This window comes from Corvus cornix, chromosome 13, assembly GCF_000738735.6.
Source record: "Corvus cornix cornix isolate S_Up_H32 chromosome 13, ASM73873v5, whole genome shotgun sequence".
Taxonomy (NCBI): Eukaryota; Metazoa; Chordata; class Aves; order Passeriformes; family Corvidae; genus Corvus; species Corvus cornix.
The window spans coordinates 15,961,398-15,981,327 of NC_046343.1; the positions used below are offsets into that span (position 1 = coordinate 15,961,398).

At 49.7% G+C, this 19,930-nt stretch overlaps 2 protein-coding genes across 8 annotated transcripts in view; one reads left to right on the forward strand and one right to left on the reverse strand.

Annotated features, from left to right (window-relative positions):
• LOC104693535 (rho GTPase-activating protein 7-like) overlaps positions 1-8,635 on the forward strand; it is a 52,996-nt gene extending 44,361 nt beyond the window's left edge. For 3 of the 6 annotated variants that reach the window (XM_010406225.4, XM_010406229.4, XM_039559496.1), the window contains 3 exons: positions 49-163; positions 2,363-2,441; positions 4,971-8,635. In XM_010406225.4, coding sequence (XP_010404527.3) covers positions 49-163; positions 2,363-2,401 — 154 coding nt within the window. In that variant the 3' untranslated portion in view covers positions 2,402-2,441; positions 4,971-8,635. Of the gene's footprint in view, positions 1-48; positions 164-539; positions 2,097-2,362; positions 2,446-2,761; positions 3,307-4,970 lie in introns of those variants that run through there. The other 3 variants (XR_005603042.1, XM_039559497.1, XM_039559498.1) reach the window with 3 other exon arrangements.
• On the reverse strand, positions 2,727-19,551 carry RARS1 (arginyl-tRNA synthetase 1). Of its 2 annotated transcripts, XM_039559501.1 has the most exons (16): positions 19,482-19,537; positions 17,840-17,939; positions 14,142-14,276; positions 13,449-13,637; positions 10,106-10,217; positions 9,021-9,121; positions 8,465-8,586; positions 8,022-8,142; positions 7,585-7,714; positions 7,152-7,256; positions 6,102-6,280; positions 5,654-5,763; positions 4,947-5,052; positions 4,040-4,212; positions 3,215-3,462; positions 2,727-2,878 (listed from the first exon to the last, which is right to left on the reverse strand). In XM_039559501.1, the coding sequence occupies exons 4-16, from the start codon at positions 13,599-13,601 to the stop codon at positions 2,769-2,771; spliced, it is 1,770 nt and encodes a 589-aa protein (XP_039415435.1). In that variant the 5' UTR covers positions 13,602-13,637; positions 14,142-14,276; positions 17,840-17,939; positions 19,482-19,537; the 3' UTR covers positions 2,727-2,768. The 2 variants fall into 2 exon arrangements, with proteins under 2 accessions (XP_039415435.1, XP_039415434.1); XM_039559500.1 differs by lacking the exon at positions 17,840-17,939 and having other exon boundaries at positions 19,482-19,551.
• Between the last annotated feature and the right edge of the window lie 379 nt (positions 19,552-19,930).

A 19,930-nucleotide genomic window follows, 5' to 3' on the forward strand; every position in this document is an offset into this window, starting at 1 on the left:
CCCAGCACTTTGCTTGCTCAGCCTTCCTTTCACCTCCCCCTCTCCTAGATCCAGTCAGAGGAAGTGCAGCTTGGGGAAGCCAGACCAGAGGGAGCTGAGTGAGAACCTGGCAGCAACACAGGGCTTGGCCCACATGATAATGGAGTGCAACAGGCTCTTCCAGGTACGTCCCTCATTGTCACCAAGCAACAGCTCTGGGCAGCCCGGGGTGGGTGGCTGGCTTGGAGCAGCAGCTGGGCCATTGTCCCGCAGAGGTCCCAGTCCTGCTGCTGCCACCAAAGAGAAAATGAGTGTCACTGCGAGCACTCCTCCGTTCCCCCCTCCATCCCCAGCGATGATGGGCTTTGGCTCCATGGGCTTGGGGCCAGCTTAGAGAGCACCTGTGGGGCAGTGGCTGCCTTGTGCCTGGGCAGGGAGGCCCTGGCCATCCCTACTGGACGGCGGGTTGAAGTTTTGCTGCTGGGGCCTGGCCAGAGCAACAGCCATGCCTGTGCCTGGCCATTGACCCCAGTAATCTGAACCTGGACCTTGGCCCACAGACTGACTTCCCAGCTTGACCGCAGCCTTTGCCCGTCATTATGGACTTGCCTAGTGATCCTTAGACTGTGGCTGACCCTGGTTGCTGTCCCTGGACCTGATCCCGACCTCCCTTGCTGACTCACCTTCCTGGCTCTACGTCGGACCTCATCGCCATGGATGTGTCTGATGATCTTTACTCTTGGCTGACCTTGGCTGCCATCTCTGGCCCAGACCCAGCACTGTGGGACAGGGCAGCGGCCCTGCCAGCCCTTTTGTCCCACTTGACCTCTGGCCCCTTTCCCTCAGGGGTGCTGTCCACACTCCAACAGTCAGCTCATGCTCTGCTCCAGGTTCTTGTCTGGGCAGGAGCTGCTGTCCCATGGCTCCCCTGCACTGACACATGACCCTGCCCAGGACTCCCTCAGCACTGATTCCACCACCAGTGCCTGGCTTCTGAGTGACCCCCCCACCCCAGGACAGCTGGGCTTCCCAAGAGTCTGATCCCTGCATGGCATCAGTCTCCAGCCTGGATAGGGCTCCCCTCCAGCCCCAGCCCAACTACGGGTCCCTGTTTCCCCAGCAGTGGCCTGAACCCCTCTGCCCAGCTCTGAGGCCCCTTGGGATGCCCTGACATTGCTGCCTGCCCTGTACCCTCTGGTCAGTCCTGGCAGCATGGGAGCTGACCCTGTTCCCAGCTGCATGGCCCCATGGAATAGCCCCAGGGGGACTCTGAGCTACCCTTGCACACATGGACATTCCACACACCCTGCTATGACCACTGCTGGCTCCAGCCCTGAGCTGTGGGGCTGCCCCTCACCCAGGGGTTCTGGGGTCCTGCTGGTGTGACCCCCACCCTGCCAGGAGAGGCATTTGGTGCTGAGACTGAGGGATTGCCTGGAGAGGGCTGTCCCCCTTCTGCTGGAGGCCACAGCTCAGTGTGGCAACCTCTGCCATGCCCGTGCCTGGAGGAACACCCGGGTCTGCTGCTCTGGACCCAGACCCAGACTGGTCACTGTGGCCACCACTGGACTGCGGCTGACGCTGCTTCCGCCACTGAACCCGAGCGTACGTGGCCCCACAAGCAGGACTCGTCACCACTGCCACCCCCAGCCTGCCCGGCGTGGCCCCAGGTAGGGCGGGATGGGCCCTGGCTGGCGAGGCACTGCCTCAGGCTGGGGAGCAGGGAGAGCACAGCCATGGCACGGGAGTGGGTGCAGGTGGGGGACAGGAGCACAGCACTCGGCCTGGGCAGCTGGTGAATGCCCCAGCACACGTGGCTGTCACGCTGCTGCCACTGTGGCACCGGCGCCAGGCCTGGTGGGTTCGTGGGCAGTGCTCAGCCACCGGAGTGCGTTTGCACAGGTCTGCTTGGTGAAGTGCCAGCTGGTGCCCACCACACGAGGTGCTGGACACTGACCAGCTGTGAGAGCTGAGCCCTCCCCAGCCCTCCGTACATGGAATAACCTGATACAGATCTCTTGTATCTCTATACAGATAGATAAATGTATGTACATATATACACACATACATATGTCAGTGAGCACATGCATCAATGCAACACCTCCTCTCCAGTGGTAGCTCAGCTGCATTTCTGTGCTGCCTTAGGACTCTGGAAGATTTTTTAGGAGGCTCAGAGCAGAGCCTCCAACAAACCCCAAGGCAAAGGCAGGAGCTGTGGCTCCTTGTAGTTGCCCAAGATTGATATGCACTGCACAAAGAGGTTTGCCAACTCCGCAGGGATTCAGACATTGCTGCTGAGGGGAAAGGCATTTCCCTTGTGTTTTCCTCAGAGGGAATGTCGTTTAACTGATCTGCTCCTCCCCTGGGCTTCCTGCTCCTCCAGGTAAAACTGCTGCCTGCCTCCCCGTACCATCAGAGATGACATCAAAGGCTGGGTGACCTGCTCATACCTGGCACATAAGGTAGAGTGGATGGAGGGAGTATGGATCAGAGTATGGTTGGCTCTGGGAGTGTGGGTGGCTGTTACCACAGCTAGAGGGTTTCCTGCAGGTACCCTCAGGTGTTCTGAGTTCATGGGCTTTGGCTCCTGCACCGAGAATTGCTCTGAGCTGTGCGCACAGCCACTCATCTGCCTCTGCACCTGCACCTGCTGAAGCCACACTCCTTTTCTCTCCTTTGCACTCCTTCCTCCCCCTCTATTCTTTATTTTCCCTTACCACAACCCCACTCCAACAGACAGAGACAACTCCAGTTGTTTAGTCCCTTTATTGTCATTCCACAGGGAACTGCTACATCCTCTGCACAGGCTTAATCCCCAGGATGTCGAATCCTTTGGCCATGACGGTGGCAGTGGCTTCGCACAGCAGCAGCCTCCACATGTTCACCTTCACAATCTGGCCTGGAAAACACAGACAGAGGAGCTGGAGTAGCTGCTCAGAAAAACAGTACCTTCCACAGGGGAGGCCCCTCCAGCCACAGCCTGGCCCTGGACTGGCACATGGAGCCTTTCCTGCTCTCCCCAAGCTAGGCAGACTGACCAGCCCTCCTGTTTCTAGGTGCCTGGCTGCTCCCAACTCTACTCAATCTTGCAGCTCAGTGACAACATGGGCTCTGCCAGTCTCTGTCAATCCTCTCACATGGACACAGTAAAATGACAACAGCCCTTCCAACACCCCGGAGAGTGCCTGCACCACAGGCTGTGACACAGGCACAGCACCCCATGGCCAACACTCACCGGTCTGCCTGTCCTTCTCAACACAGTAGCAGCTGTCGTAGAACTCAGTGAAGGTGGTGGCCAGCTCATACAGGTAGTCACAGAGTGTGTGCAATAGCAAGTCCTCCAGGATCTTCTGCAGGATCTCAGGAAACCTCAGGATGCACTTGCCCAGTTTCCACTCCTTCTCATGATCAAGGATAAGCACCTCCTCCCTGGCTGCCTTCCGCAGCATCTGCTCATCGATATTGGCCAGGCGAGCAATAGCCCTGGAATGGTCCAAAACAGAGTCTGCTTGTGAGGGTCCCACTGCCCAGCCTGTCCAGGGCCAGCCTGGTCTCCCTTGCCCAGTCCTGGTTGACCAGGCCAAAGAGAACAGTCAGCCCTGGGGATGCCCTCAGGGAGATGCAGCAGGGCACTGCAGAGAAACAAGGAGGGATGGGCTCTGGGCACCTGCATCATCAAGGACAGATGATGCTGCCAAGCAAACCAGGGCTCAGGGTGCCAGAAAAACTGTGGGATGTGGCAATACCTGAGCTGAGCAGCAGCTGGAACACAGATGGCACCCTCTTCTAACCACCTAAATCCTCTGATTACCAGAAACTCCCACAGTTCCCCTCCCAGGCTGTGTGTCACACAGAGGAGCCATTTCAGGTGGCACTGGACACATTGTGTGCAATGACAAATAAAATCTTGTCTGTGGTGCATACCAGTGTAGCTGGCTTCTCTTACCAAACACCCCAACAGCACAGATTTGAGTGTCACCCCTTTGCCCACAGGTCCCTTTGTGACACAGATGCAGAGAGCACCAGCACCAAGTCCAGCAGCTCCCTGCACCCCACACACCTGATCCGTGTGAAGGCATAGAGCAAATAGGCAGCGGTGTTCCCTCGGTCATCCAGCATCTTGTCAAAGGAGAACACGTAATCGTTCAGTCTGTTGTGGGACAGATCTGCATATTTAATGCATCCAAAAGCCACCGACGTCTGGGCAGCTTTCAGCTCTTCTGGCGTCAGCACCTGGTGCAATTTCCAGACAGGCAGCGGTCAGGAGGAAGAACAAAGCACAACACACAGCCCTGGTCTCTCAGCAGGGCTCAGGAGGACAGCCCAGGCTGCTGAGGGGATTTACCCACCTGGTGCTCAGTTCACACACACCTCTCTGCTTCAGGGCACCAGACAACCCCACACCCACCCCTCGCTTCTCCTGCAATCCACTGGCACCACAGCCCTGCTCAGGTTAGGGCTGACTCCCTCTTCTGACAGCCCACAGGACCTCTGTGCCCCACAACTTGCCAGGTGTGATGTGCTGTGCTCCTGCTTCTTACAAACTGCATGTACACGCAACAAATGTCCAGTCCTCCTACCCTTACAGAGCATTTTGGACAGTCCAAACATTTGCAAACCCCTCTCTGCTGAACAGTGGCAGCTGGGCAAAGCACTTTGTGCCTGACTCCTATGAGCACTTTGGAGATTTTCAAGGTGATTTTTTTTTTCCTGTGCTTCCTTGTGTTCCTGTTTAAAAAGGGACTTTTCACTTTCACCTTACACTGCATTTCCCAATTCCACTGCCTCACACTGTGCTTGGACAGAGTTTGGTCCTTCTGTTACACTGCATGTCCCACACTGTCCAGTTCTCTGCAGGCCATCAGGAAGCAAGACAGACAGAAATCTCACTAGGCAATGCAGAGACTGTAAGTCTGTGAACACACCTGGGAACTTCTCAGCAAAGACAAGCAATTTCTCACAACTACCTTGTCCCGTTCCTTGTCTTTCAGCTTGTCCATGGCTCGTTTCAGCCCTTCCTCCAGCAGGTCTATGAGACGCACCGTGTCCCCTGAACGAGTTTTGAACTTCTTCCTGAAAACACACAGCCAAAATGACCACCTGCCTAAGAGGCAAAACACTCCCACCCTCTGCCTAGTGCCCAGTAAGCTTAGGAAAAAAGCACATGGCAAAGCCCTCTGTATTGAAGAAATTGCAATCACACAGACAGCTACAAAACTGAGAGAACACCCACAGTGTGGTCAGCAGGAATGGCCAGGAAGGATTCAACAGTCAGAACTGTCCAGTTCCAGATATTAAGCAGGACACAATACCAGTGCCAGACTTTTCCCAATTTTTGTTTCATCTACTGTGAAGCAGGTAGAAAGTAATGGAAATCATGGCCTTTACCACTGCCATCTCCCAGTACCACATTAGCTTCCACCAGCCCAAATGTCAGGCAGCAGAAGCCAGGCCTGAGAGAGAATGTGCACCAGTGACTGTGTGGGTCAACGACAATGACATTGAACAAAATGAATCAGTTACAGGTAACAGCACAGGATGCAGTGCTTTCTTTTGATATTTTTTTTGGTGTGCCATGTACGTACTTGTCAACAAATGAGAGCAAATGTCCTGCATTCACTCAGACTTTCTCTCCAAGGCACATATAGAGGAAAAACTACACCCAGACACTTACTTGTCTTCTCCCAGCACCACTCCAAAGGCAGCATGGGCCACTCTGGTGACTTTGGGATCATACCAGCCAATCATCTGTCCAGCTGCAAACACTGTTTGGAAATGCACAGACTGCAAGGAATAAACACCAACAACTGGTTCTCAACCCACTCCTCCAGGTGCAGTTTCTTCCTAGTTTATTCTATTCACAACGATGCTCTCACAATAGGAATGAAAATGTTTCCAGCTCCACGACAAATTCCACTTCAGAAAGTTCAACCTTTCCAAGAGTTTTCCAGCTTTACAGAAGCAGCAAGTGGCTAATTCCCATCACTGCTCAGATAAGGAGTAAATGTGCCAATCACACTGAAGACCCTGTGGTTTCCTACCTGTGCTACTGCTGCATCCATCATTTCACACACTTTGTGATGACCTGCACCAACAGTTACAGCAGAGGGTGGCGTACTCACCTGGCCACTATCAACAACGTAGATAAGGATATCAGCCTTCTCTTCACACAGCCTGTGCTTCAGAGCAGCCAGGTCTGATGTGTCATACGTGTAACCTCCGTCAGATTTCATGATAGTCAGCGGGACAGGGAAACCCGGGACGAACACGACCTTCCGGCCATCATCAACCTGGACAAATCCTACAAAAGCAATGAAAAACATTCTGTGTTGCATCACAATAAGGAGGTTTCTGGGCCAGCAGCAACACTTCCCTTCCCTGCTGCTACCAGGAAGAACAGGCCATACACTCACATAATCAAAAATATGAAAAAACCTATATGAGAACTCCCTTGTGAACCAACCAAGTCCCATTCTGTACAGCGCTTCTGGAACTACACACAAGGAAGCAGATCTGCACAAATGTGGCCTTACCAGAAAAGACCTAATTCAAAAACTCCCATCACTGGCATCCAGATCTACCTGTACAGCCACAAGCCCACCACAAAATATGGCATTAAAGGCAACAGAAACTCTATGGAGATAAAATGAGGACTTTGCAGGGAGTCTTTCTGAGGTGAGACAGTCAGACACTTCAGATGGTGAGACTCAAGAACTGCCAAATCTGGACAGGAACAAAGAAAACCAGAGACTTTTTATGCCGCAGTTGGCTTCTTGCCGGTTTCAAAGTCAACATGATCCAAAAATCCCACTGTCTTCACAGAGATTTCTCAGACAAAGTTCCCACACAGTCACAACACTAAGACTGGGAAGTCTGTCATATATTGCTCCTTGACTATTTACTCAGGATACAATAATTCTAGTAGTACCCTGTGTTATTGCCTACAGATATCACAGACAAACTGCTTTTGATGTCAGCAAGAAAGATTCAGGCTTTCTGGAATAAGGAAAAGCCACGAAAGATCCACTTAGGAAAGGCAGCTGAGAAAAAAAGCAAAGGTGGGGAACATGGAACTTGAAAAGCATCAGCCCTAAGCCTTGCTGAATAGGATTGAGGTTACCATGCTCATCCTCACAGCTGCAGAACAACTGATCTGAGACCAAAAGCCTCACCTTTATCTTCAAATTCTTTCACAATGTCTTTCATCATCTCATGGTAGAAGGATTCTCCTCTCTCTATGATTGTGATGTCCAAACAGTTGTAGATTTTCTGGAATTCTTGAGGGAAACAGAACAAAATACTTACATTAAAGGCACACAGTGGTAACCAATGGCAAATGTTTACCAGTGGGTACAGCAAGGCCCAAAAGGCATTATCCATCTCTTGGTCATGCTGTCAGACTAGGACTCAAGAGACAAAAGACTCAGCTGAAAGTCTCCACTTAAGACAGCCCAGTACTTTGGTTGTACTGGCTTTTTGCTTTCAGCTTCTCTTAGCAGTATGGCAGTGATTTTCAAGAGAAAACAGAAGAGTGTGCTCAGCATAAAGCGAGGAAAGCCACACTGTTCTACGGCTGAGACATGATTCCAGATGTGGCAAAGTCACCTCTGCGTGACACGTCACAGATAAGATTCCAGGCTTTAATGAAGTCAGGGTTTTTGCTCTGCAGCAGCACCACACATTGGTAGGCTCGCTTCTTAAATTCCTCCTCTGTGTCAAACCTCCGCTTGGATTCCTACAGGGAAACACATGGACAAGCACTGCTTTCTCCCCTGAAACAAACCACCACTCCTAACAGGTTCTCCAAGCATGCTCATCTCAAAACAGGAAGGCTGCATGCTTACACAGCCCTTTGACCATGCCCCATACAGACAGTTCAATACCAGATATCACAATCCATCACCCCGTGGCTGGTTATTGCAATAATCTACTAACAGTGATTTGATTCTTTCATTTCTCCAAAACTATGCTGCAATTTGTAAAGCTCCTCAACCTGCTTTTCAGATGCTGACATAAACATCACACTTATCTGCTACACTTACCTTGTAAAAAGCTTGGAGGTCCCCAATGGGAGGAGAAACAGTTAAGTAATCTGGAAATTTGTCCTGGAGGTGAGCAATGAGCATTCCAAACTGGGTGCCCCAATCTCCTAAATGGTTCAACCTTGGAGCAATTGAAGAGGGCAATAATAATCATCTCTTAAACATATGCTTTAAGATATACATATTTTAAAAATATATATTCTAAAAAAACCACATATAATACCAGAAACCCAGGCCAGGCAAGCTCCCCCAATTTCACTGCACTGAAGCTGCTGCCCACCTTGATTCCTAACCCTGCTACAATTGCTCAGCTTAGTTATCTACTACCTTTAAAGGGTTATTTGCTATGTGCTTATAAACCAAGTCCAATATAGACCAGAACAGAGACACAGGGACTGCACAAACAGCCCACAAGTCCATCACACCCAGCCACCGAGTCTCACCTCAGAACATCATAACCTGCGAACTCGAAGAGCCGGCACATGCTCTCCCCGATGATGGTAGAGCGCAGGTGGCCAACGTGCATCTCCTTTGCAATGTTGGGGGAGGAAAAATCCACCACCACCTTGGACATGGCACCAAAGGAACACATGAATAAAAGGCCATTACCACACCTCGTGTGTTTGATCTGGGTTTTGTTAGGGGGAGCAGGGGGAATGAGGATCACCTCTGCTGACCCTCAGCAGGGAACATCAGAGGCTTCAGCCTGGGATTTGCTGCAGCCCAGCTGAGGGTCAGAGATCACTCCCAGACTGACTTGGGCACAACACCCACCCCCAGGGAGCCCTCACCAAATCCCTCACCTGCCAGAGACCATACCAAGTACAGGTGCCCTGCCCCATGGTCCCCAGTTCCTAAGCCACATCCCACATAATCTGCTCTAACAACCTGCTGGCATGGATATCTGCTCAGCACATCACTTCAGGGGGGAATTTCAAAGCTACCTGCAGTCCCGAACATTTCCCCTGTAGCAGGATGGCCGGGTGCTTACTGATGTACCTTTTTCCTTTTGCCAATAGCTGGTGGTTGAACTCCACTGATCAATAAACTGCTCAGCTGCTTCGACACAAAATCCTTTCTCAAGTGGACATTGATAAAACCTTTGCAGGAAAAAACCAGCAATGAGTGCTGGGGCTGCAGAAGCATCTCAAACCATTTTTTGCTTCTTTCCCCCCTGGATTTCTGTTTTCAAGCATCAAGCACAAGAGCATGTGAAGTCAGCTTGACAGAACATTTTTCAGTCACAGGACAACAAAACTGTCACTAGAAGACAATTTCTGTTCCCAGTTTAGAAGAATCTGTTCACACCACTACAGCCTTTACTGCAGCAGTCAGATGCTGCAAGCTACACCATTGACATAATTCCTTTTTGTACACTGTCACTCAACAGTGGATTTATAGAAACGATTTTTTATGAGAAAATAAATAATTTGGTTTCCAGAATACAAAATCAAATCCTGCTTTATCTTTCTTAAAAAATTAATATCCTAAACCATATAGTTTCATGCAGGATAATTCCTGCTCATGGTATGACACTGTCTTACTTCTGCTTCACAGAGCCAATGAACAAGCCCTAGCCCTAGAAGGGCTGTGCCATGGGATTTTTGTGTTTATGCTGAAGCCCTAAGTAATGTAAGTCCTTGTACTTTTCCCTGGGTCACAGGGACAAAACAGGTGCAGCAATTAATAGCCTCCATGCTACTCCAGCCTCTCAGTTGTGAGATGACACGGTCTCACCATGCAAGCAACAGTGAGAAGGGCTGTTGATTTTTGCTGTGATTTCATGACTGTGGCTTGATTCCCATCACCAATATTGAAAGAGGAAAAGCTGGTCCCTTAAGGATCAGTGGAAAAATTGCTAATTTAAGGGCTCAGGATCATACCTGCCAATTGTAATATAAAAGTAGATTTGCTGCTGCTGCACAAGTCTGAGTGCTACAAAGCTCACCAAGACAGAAGAAGCTAATTGACCCTGTAAGTGCAGTTTTAAATCACAAAACAGCAGAACTCAACTCAGCATCCCTCTCACTATAAAATTGCCCTTTTTGCTTTAAAATATAGTGTGTAAAATGAAACTATCTCACCAGGACCAGCAATTTCAACCTTCTCAATGCATTCATTGGCAGGAATATTTTTTGCTATTTTCTCCGCGATTTCTCGTGGGCTAACCTTCTGTTCCCTGGTTTTGAGCAGTATCTGGAAAACAACAAGATCAAGTAAAATTCAATCCTCTGAAACATTCTGAACAGCAAAACAGAGAGCACAGGTACTGAGGCACTGAAAGATCCCCATGGTCCTTCAGTTTCATAATACAGAGACACAAAGAGAAACATGTCTAGCAAATTTCAGATTAGATCAGTTCTCCACAGCACAAGCCTGACTAGACCCAACACGTTCACCTCCTTCCACTCAGAGCAGTCCCTATGTCAAAAGAAAATATCCCAGGCTATTTTTCAAAGCCTTTTAAGTGGTTTGGCAAATTTGTATTTTTCTAAGCTAGTGAGAGGGACAAACCCTTTAAAAATCAACACAGTCCTTCACTGCTGCACAGTCCTGTTGATCAGTCTCATGGATGTCCTCAGCTCTACCACGTTCACATTTGAAGTTCTGAGCTGTGCCTCCAGCAGATGCTGAGTGTGGTTTCAGAGCAGGTCTGTTTATTTATGATTAAACACAAGCAAAGCAAACTGCCTTCAGTCCTGTCTTAGTCTCGAGCTTAATAAATAAATAAGTGAACAGATTAGTAAGTGAATAAATAAATAAAATCCAACAACCCAAGCAAACAAAGATAATCCCAGCACTACCCAATTTTCTTCAAAGAGCATCAGAAAAACTGCTGTTGAAGTAGCTCTCCTTTTCCCTAGAGACATGAATGGCCCACTGTGAGCAACTCAAAGAACAGGACACAAGTTTACACATGATGATAGCATCAGAGTGGTTTGGGGTGGAACAGACCTTTGAAGATCACCTAGTGCAACTACACAACTTCCCTGTCCATTCCCAAGGCATATTCTCATGTAGCTTTTTGTAAGCCTTACAAAAACGTCCTTTAGGAGGATTCTGTGAGCTAGCCCAACCCACCCCTTGCAAAACATGACATTCACATTCTATAAAATTACCCACAAGTATTTGTTTCTGAGCACATGATTTTCCGGTATTATTGTGATGTGTTTGAAAACAATCCCACTGAGGCCACAAAGATCATGTACCTCTTTGTCAACTCAGAATTTACACTACTGCTGGTGGTTGCTAACTTGCAGTTTGCTGTAAAATGTATTTCTACTAAAGTTTCAGCTTTCTGTTTAACCTGTCATACACAGGATCCTTAACGAGATGGTAAAGGCTTAAAAACAGCAAGAAAAGCAAACCTCAGTAGCCTTTAATGCTACTCAAAGTGTACACTACAGGAAAATAAATGCAGACCCAGATTATGGGCATGTTACACCAGATTACAGACGTGTTATCTGAACCATTCCAGAAACAGCTACCACACTCCTATTACTCTAAGGAGCAAGCAAGGCTCCTGGCTGAAACCCCAGGCATTAATATGCTAATGAGCTCCGAGGAAAACAATAGGCATTTGTGAGGGTCCTTTCCACCTCATCGCGCTGCAGTGAGAGGCTGCTGCCTGGCACGTACCAGTGCTGCCCCAGGCAGGGCACTTCCCACTCTGATGGCAGTCCCAGTGACCCTGACCCGTGTTGCAGCTCTGCCCACGGGACACCCTGGGAAGACCTGCACCACAGCCAAGCCCCTAAAACAGGCTGAAAGAAAGTCCCCAAGCTGCTGCTCTCATCCCCTGGCTCCGCCGTGCTGACACACTGCCTGTGTGAGCACGGCCAAGCTCCAGCCCAGTGCACAGCCTGTGTGCCCAGGGAACAAACTCCACAGCCAAGCCCAGCCCTAGGAACCCTTATTCACCACCACTGCTGACAACCTGGAACTCGACACCCTGGCTGGAAGAGAACCGTTCAGACACCGAGTTATGTGAATCACGTTGACACAGGGAAGCCTGGACTACTCGAGAATCCCAACCGCGACTTAATTGGGGTAACGCGGCGGTCAGAGAAGTGGCAGCGCCCTGAATCCCGTGTCAGTGCAGTCACCCAGGGCGGCAGCGCAGTCACAATATGCTAATGAGACCGAGGGGAGACACAGGATCTGTGAGGGCTGTTTCCGCCTGGCACTGCAGCCCAGAGCCTGCTGGCTGGCACGTATCGTACCCATGCTGCCCGAGACACACTCATTGGACCGGGACAACCTGGGACAGCAGAGTTCCATGCATGGCAGTGCAAGCTCACTGTCAAAACTGCCAGTCTAATGGGTTAATAAAGGTGAAATGACAACAGGACATGAAAAAAAGAGGAGTTGCTTCTGTTGAGATTGCCAAATAAAAGATCTATAATTACAAAGTCTACCTAGTCACCCAAGGGCATCAGTGCATTGAAAGTTTAGGCATTTCAGCACCTAAGCTAGAACCCACTACCTTCTTTCTCCCACACCTCCTGGTTTTACTTCATCACAATCTCAGCCCACTGAGCAGGCTGAGCAACTGCTGAAGTGTCTCTGATCCTGTCTGGGTCCTCTCTGGTCGAAATCCTTGTATCCACGGAATTAACAAGAGATGTTAAACAAAGGACTGAGCCGGAGGGGTACAAAGGGTAGTGCCTGAGCAGCAATCCACACCTGGCTGGGCTCTGAGAAGGTGCTTCCCAAGCATGCTCTAGCCTGACAATGTGCATTTTCTTCTGGCTGGAGCTCAGGGAGGGCAGTTTGGGATATAAGACACAGGGATCCAAACCCAACAGGGCAGCACCTGGGCCCCTTTGCTCCGCCATGTGCGTTTGTGAGCAGGAGGAAACCACAGCACCCACAGCAACGGGAAGTGTGAACCAGGAGGGGAAGCTGGAGATGCCCGTTTGTCAGCTGCCCTGTGAGAAGGGGGTATGTGCACACAAACGAGTGTGGGGATATTACACTTTCCTGGCACTAGAGAAGAGTAGTTAGAGATATGCAGGTGTTTCTCAACATTTTGAAATTCTCCAGAATTGTGATTTATTGTTTTGCTGTTTACAGTTCCAAACATACAACTCACTAATTGGTAGTTAATTGCACATCATTAGTAAATCGATGCAGTACTTAAATCCTGATTTGATTTAGATCCCACGAACCGAGCAGTTTTTCTGTGTCGCACACATTAACTCTCTCATACCAGGCATCTGAATAGAGGTTTAAAGGCCAGCTCTGTAAAGGCCCATGCTTCCCTTAAAATGCCATTAAATACTCACTCAATTCTCAACCCAGGCACCTGCAGCAAGCCCAGAACAAGTCCAATATTGCAACTCTCACTGTGCTGCCTATCCTTTAGTTTCCAACAGACAACATCCCCATTTTTGCTTCTTTGTTGAGATTGTTGACATCATTTACCTGTGATATGCCCATGGCACTGTTACACTGGTAGTCCCCAAATTTGGGCTGCTGACTTGGTGTCACCACCAGAGGAGGGTTTTCTAAGTCTGGGTAGGCAGCCTGAATGGCAGCTCCAAAGATCTCCTGGAGACAGCTGTTGATATTAATCATGCTTTTGGTTGATTTACTTCTTTCCTCTTGAAGGCTCTGAAAAAGAAAACCACCAAAATCCAGAAGGCTAAATTCACAACATCTGAGGAGCTGTTACATCCCACTTTTCTCCTTGGCTGCCTGGCAAAGCACAGCTGACAGATTTGGCTGACACCTCCAGGCACAGGAGCAGCATATATAACATAAAAATCACATGATTCTCCTGCTGAACCTCCCAGCACAAACCTTCCTCTGACTGCAGGGCTGCATTACTTCTCACACCTGTGTGGCTGAGCCTGGCACAGACCTCAGCTGGGCCAGCTGGTGCAAGACTGCCCAAGACATGACCATGTGGGCTTATTGACCTACTAACATTTTCCCTAAAGTAGGTTTCTGTTTAAGGAAACAAGAAATACCTGGTGTGCCACCGATAAAGGTGTCAGAATGCAGAGTGAGCATGCTGTCACACATCAGTAGCTGTACAAACTCACACCATTTATTTAGCTTGTCCTAATGAGAACAAAAACCACATTGTACAACAATAATTTTTTATTCCTTTACCTTCTTAAGGAAGTTTAACCGGTACTTGAGTTTTGCGTTTTCGTCTCGCAACCCTTCCAAACTCGGGGAGACTCCCAAGCACCCAAAGTTCTTCAGACGCTCAATTTCTGCAGTTAACAACTTGATCTCGTTTTCCTGAAAAGCAAATTGAGTTGTCACACAGTAATTCCTGGAGAGGGGACAGGAAGTGAGGAGCTGCAAGATCTTGGGCACAGTGCTAGTTTGCCTTGTAAAGGTAACAGCAGTGACATGTAAGTTAAATAATTCCAAACAATTCACATTTAAAGGTTGTTTCTACTTGTGTGGAAAACAGGGATTCTGAAACATTCTTTTAAAAAGGCAGTGAGAAAATAAAGTCACTAAGATAGAAGTACAAGAAAGACAACAGGTCATGCTATTAAAAGATATTCCCCAAATAAGCACTTTCTCCAGCTTTTTTAATCTAATGAAGATCTCAAATGATTTGACTCAAAATTTCTTAAAGCCTGTTTCACTATCTCACAGGCCACAGTTTCTCTTTCAGAGGAGGAAACCACAATCACTCACACAACCCCAGCAAGCTCAAACCCCACCTAGAGACAGGAATACCAGAAGTACAGTGTGCTGCTTCACAGGGGCGTTTCTGCAGGGTGAACTCACCTGGCCACACAACCTTTCCTGCCCTGCCCAGGAAGGAAATGTATGACTTCTCCCTTAAAACTGACACAACACATTCAGGAGCACTTGGGAATTTCAGGAGGGCCTCTATGTTCCAAACAGACTTCCCCACGGCCCTCCAGACTTCACAGCCCCAACTCAGACAAATGCATCAGCAGCAAAACGGTTGGAAGCTGCCGTAAGAAGCAGGAATCTTCCTCACCTCACGCCCTAAAGAAACCAAATAGCTGAACTTTCATTTCTGTCGTCCATCTCTTGTCCTCCCCCATAACAGGCTTTGTGCTCTGAGCCACAAAGCTGGCTCTGACACAGAATCCTGGGGCTACTGATGGTTTGAGGGACTCGGTGCTGCTATGGAGGGAGGCAGTGAGCACTGCCCACCCTGGCTCACCACCCCCTCGGCTCCCTCATCCAGGCTCTCCTCTGCCAGCACTTCCACAGCAGGACGCAGCTCAGGCTATTATTGTAGGCCACCAAACCTTATGAAAAAGGGCTCATTTACTCTGTTGCTCCTGAAACAATCAGACTATTTAATTAGGAAAAAAACTGGGCCATTGAATCTCTTGGTCTTGTATGTCCACCTGAACAAGAGCTCCCAGGAATGCTGCTGTAACTAACTGCACATGCTCAAAAACCTAGTCTGAGGCAAAACAATCTTAAGATTGGCCTATTTGTGGGCCAAGCTAAAAATCAGTACTTTTGAGGTCATTCTTCAGTTGTGCTTCAGTTTATGGCACACTTCTGTTACAGCCTCAAGGTCTCCTCTGCTACAGGAGAACATTATGCTGCTTCCTGTGGTTCAAATGTGAAGAAACAGCACTTAGAGAAAAATAATGAAACCTGTATCAAATCCTCTGGTTTGGCGTTTAGATAACTAAATTCATTGAACATCACAGCTGTACCTTATTAGCAACTCACTTCAAATAGTCCCATTTCAGCTTTTCTTTTCAAAACCCAAGGCAGGTATCACAAAAATCAGAGTTCTTCCCCACATTTACAAACATACACAAACCTTCCCCCATATAAGCAACAGCAAATAGATTTGTTTACTTTCAACTTTTCTTCCTGGCCTGATCTGGTAGCATTTCACATAATTTATAGACCCATTTGAAAAGTCTTCTGTACTTCAAGTTAAAAACCAGCACAAGAGATTTCACTGTGTTTTCACAGCTGTGTCACTGTCAATTTCAGTGACCATTATTGCTACAAACATCAGAGCAGTGACATACGTAACTCAATCCCCCAAGCCTAGAATGTGCTTTAAAAATAAGGGCAAAAGTATCTTCTACCCCTAATATCACATAATCTGTATATTCTGTGTTCACACAGTATTATCTCCCCTCTAGTGAAGTCACCAGCTTCAGGACAGGCCCCCAAGGAGAGTTCTGCATCAAAGGCAAACATTCTCCAGAACCGGAAGATCACGTTCTGCTTTTGAAACTAAAATTCCTGTATGTCCAAGACAACAAGCAGCTCACAAGTATTCCTCCTGCGTTAGCTATAACCACTGGGATCCTTCAGTACCACTGGCAAGCTTTACAGAAGAGCAATTTGAGTTGGATTTTCCTACATAATCACAAACACCTTTGGCCACCCAAGGGAAGACTGACAGGAGGTGAGATGACCAGTATCCTACTGGAGCTTCTTTCCATACTGCTACACTACAAGTGAGGACACGGAAAGAGGTTTATCCGTGTGCATGGTCAGAACCCAGAACCATGGTGCCCAGAAATCATGGACCCCTGGGCAGACATCTGGCCCAAACAGCTTTTCCCACCCAAATGCAGGGTGACAACTAGCACTGTAATCACTTGGATTTGGCCAGGAGGTAAAGAACTCTAAAACAATGCCACAGTTCAGCAAGCTTCATCTACTTTTTTCCCACGACTGCACCAAAACAGCAAATTCACAGCACTGGCACCTGGAAGCATTTGGGATGGTCTCATTTCAGATGTGACCAAGCCCAACGTGTCACCCCAGACTGTCACATTTGTCTATCCCGTTTTGTGCTCCTCTTCTTCAGAAAGTTCCAGCAGCAGTCCTTATGTTGCTACTCAAGTGTGAACTGAGAGCAAAAGGTTTCACCATGGTGGCCCAGCTGCCTGTTGACTCCAATGTCGCTTGTGTCATTTCAGTCTCCCTTTTTTTGTGCTCAACAACAGCTTATACAGATGAAATTAAGTGTTCATTCAAAATGACCCAGCAGAAAAGCCTGAACTCAGCAATGCTTACACTGGGTTCCAAAATTGATGGGGTTGAGATCCCAACAGCTGGGCTGGGAGAGCCACACAGCTGAGTACAGCTTTCAGCTCCAAACTGGCAATGGAGCACCCCTGTTCAGGGAACATTGCTCACCACGCTCCTCTCTCTGGTGACCAGTGACAGGAGACAGGGAAATGAAATGAAGCTGCGTCAGGGCAAGTTCACATTGGTTCAGAAAGGTTCTTCACTGGGAGGGTGCTGGTGCACTGAAACAGGCTCTCCTGGGAAGTGGTTGTGGCACCAAACCTGTCAAGAGTTCAAGGAGCATCTGGAATATGCTCTTAACAATATGGTTTAGTTTTAGGTAGTCCTGTGAGGAGTGGGGAGGTGGACCAGATGATCCATGGGTCCCTTCCAACTTGAGGTATGCTATGATTCTGTGACCCCCACTCCCATAACTCAGGCATGACCCATAACCCCCACACTCAGGCATGCTGCTGAGCTTGCCTGGAAAAAAGGTCTTTAGATGCTTACATCATAAATGCCCCTTATCACAGCAGCCTGTGAAAAAGCTAATTCTCTAGCAAAGATCTGTGAATTCTATTCAAAGGATATTATAAATTCTACATTCTTTCTAAAAAACAAACTACTCTACAAAACTACAGATGAGCCTTGTAACTCCTCTCTCATGGTACCATGCAAGTGAGGAAGCGAGACAATGCCAATACATCTCTGACTGAGAAAAGGGAGGAAAAAGCTGCTGTTCAGGTCATGAAGTGTCACCCCCTGGTTTATTCCACCTGCACTGTCTAGCACAACTTGTCAGTAAAGGGTCATACCTGATGACCACCTCATGAGAAGCTGTGGGAGTGACATGAGGCCATGCTGACATTTCCAAGGGCTCTTTGGTCAGCTGAGTACTAGTAATCTTCCCCTCACCTGTGAATACAAAAAAACTACAGCTTTTTCAAGAGGACCAAAATCATCCTTACACCTTCCCTTAGCGCGTAAGACTGTCTTCCAAGAACCCTACTTAAGTGGGTAGGTAACATGGAACTTGCACAGGCTTCTGTCTCTGGGCTTTAATACGACAGAGCTCTTCTCCATCACACTTAAAAGAAAAAATCATCAAGGAGGGACAATGGCCTGAGAGAGCATGGCAAAGGGAGCAGAACAACACCTCTTTTCCTTCCCCTCCTTGCCTCCTGCTCGGTTTTATCTCTGCTCCTACGCTGCCAAGCCCTGCTGAGCCGGCTGAGCACACACTGCTTGCTCTTTTGCTGGGTTATTTTCCTGCAGGCTGGCTCCCCACAGGCTCCAGGGCATGCTGCAGCTGGAAACAGTGAGCATGTGGCTGGGACTGACAGGCAGATTGAGGCTCAGTAATTCTGCATGGCCTCCTGCAGCCTCCCGAAGTCAGAGCTGAACACCGTCCCTCCTGCTTTGCTTTCAGTGCCTGGAATCTGCTCATGGACTAAAGACCAAACAGTAGTGACAGCAAAGAAAGAGCCACCTTGCCAGAATACCTGAGATGTCCTTCCTCTAATAGCAGCAACAAGGGAGAAAGGGAAAATCAAAGGCAAGAAGGAGTTGCAGAGATTCAACAGCAAGATTTATTATCTCAGTGCCTGTCCTACGTTTAAGTTATGAGCAGAAAGCACACTGAAAAGTTGCTCGAGAGCACACAAGTATGGGAGGCAAAAACCCAAAAGCCAAATGTCCAGGCCCTCTCAGCTGAATGTTCCTGGGGCAATGTATGAGAAGTGAACCTGCAGGAGTCAAAGCTTTCCCGAAGCTGCCTCTGCACTCTACTGTCAATACTGGTCACTGACTAGGACAGACCCGGCAGTTTTATTTTTTATTACTATCGTCACCAAAAAGGGAGAGGGTTGTCACCATCTTCTCCCAAGCCTAAGCGCTTTATGGCTGCAATAAACCTGTTGGAGGAGGCCAGGGTGCCAGCCGCAGAGGAGGCTGCCCTGGCCTCTCGGGCCCCCGGAGCCGGCGCTGCTGCCGCCCATGGCCTCGCCGGGTGATCCCTGCCCGGCCAGAAGAAGCCACAGCACGAGGAACGGGGCGGTACCACCAGGCCGTGTGGGGCCGCTTCCCACTGACTTTTCCGGGAAGCTTGTGCGGAATGCTCTCACGATCCGCCCTCATGCCCGGGGCGTGACACGAGGCAGCGCTGCAGCTCTGCCCTCAGTCCCGGGAGAGACGCGAGCAGCCCACGAAGCGCTTCAGCCCTGCCGGCTCTCTGCCTTCCCCTCCCAGACAGACCCTCCGCTCTCGCGGGGCCCAGCGACCCGCCCGCGGCTCCGGGCACTGCGAGAGCTTCAGTACCGGGGAGGTGCTCCCGGGGCTCGCCCGCCACCTGCGCCCCGCGGAGCGCCGCGGCTGTCCCGCGTCCGTGCGGTGCCGTGCCATACCGTGCCATACCGTGCCCGGCTGCCCCGTCCCGCCCCGTCCCGCCCGGCCCCGCACCTGCCGCGCCAGCCTCGCCGCGGACTGCGCCACGCGCGCCTCCATCCTCGGGGCCGGAACCGGCACTGGCGCCGCGGGAACCGGAAGGCGGCTGGAGCGGCGCGGCCGCGGCGGCAGCGCCCCCGGGCGGCGGGGAGGACCCCGCGGGCCGGCAGGCGGGGCTGGAGCGCTCCAGGCGGGAATGCTGCCCGGGGAACGGGGCCCCGCGGCTGGCACCCCACACCTTCAGCGGGACGGGAACGCCGACTGCGACCGGGGACAGGGAAAAGAGAAAGGAAAAGGGGGGAAAGAGGGAAAGGAGGAAAAGGAAGGAGAGGGCAACACAGGACAAAGCGCAGCAAGGGGAAGAGGGAAGGAAAGGGATGGGAAAAAGGGAAGAGGAGAGATAAGGGCAGCCCCACACCGTTCCCCAACCCCTCGTTGTGTCACCACCCGGCATTTTCACGGGT

What these genes read in the sequence shown, in the direction of transcription:
- RARS1 (XM_039559500.1), bottom strand. Translation starts at nt 19,526, where the DNA reads ATGGAGGCGCGCGTGGCGCAGTCCGCGGCGAGGCTGGCGCGGCAG. An exon ending in CTATTGGCAAAAGGAAAAAG is followed by an intron (nt 8,587 to 9,020) that starts GTACATCAGTAA and finishes GCCATGTCCAAG; the next exon opens with GTGGTGGTGGATTTTTCCTC. An exon ending in TATGCCTTCACACGGATCAG is followed by an intron (nt 3,463 to 4,039) that starts GTGTGTGGGGTG and finishes GGACCATTCCAG; the next exon opens with GGCTATTGCTCGCCTGGCCA.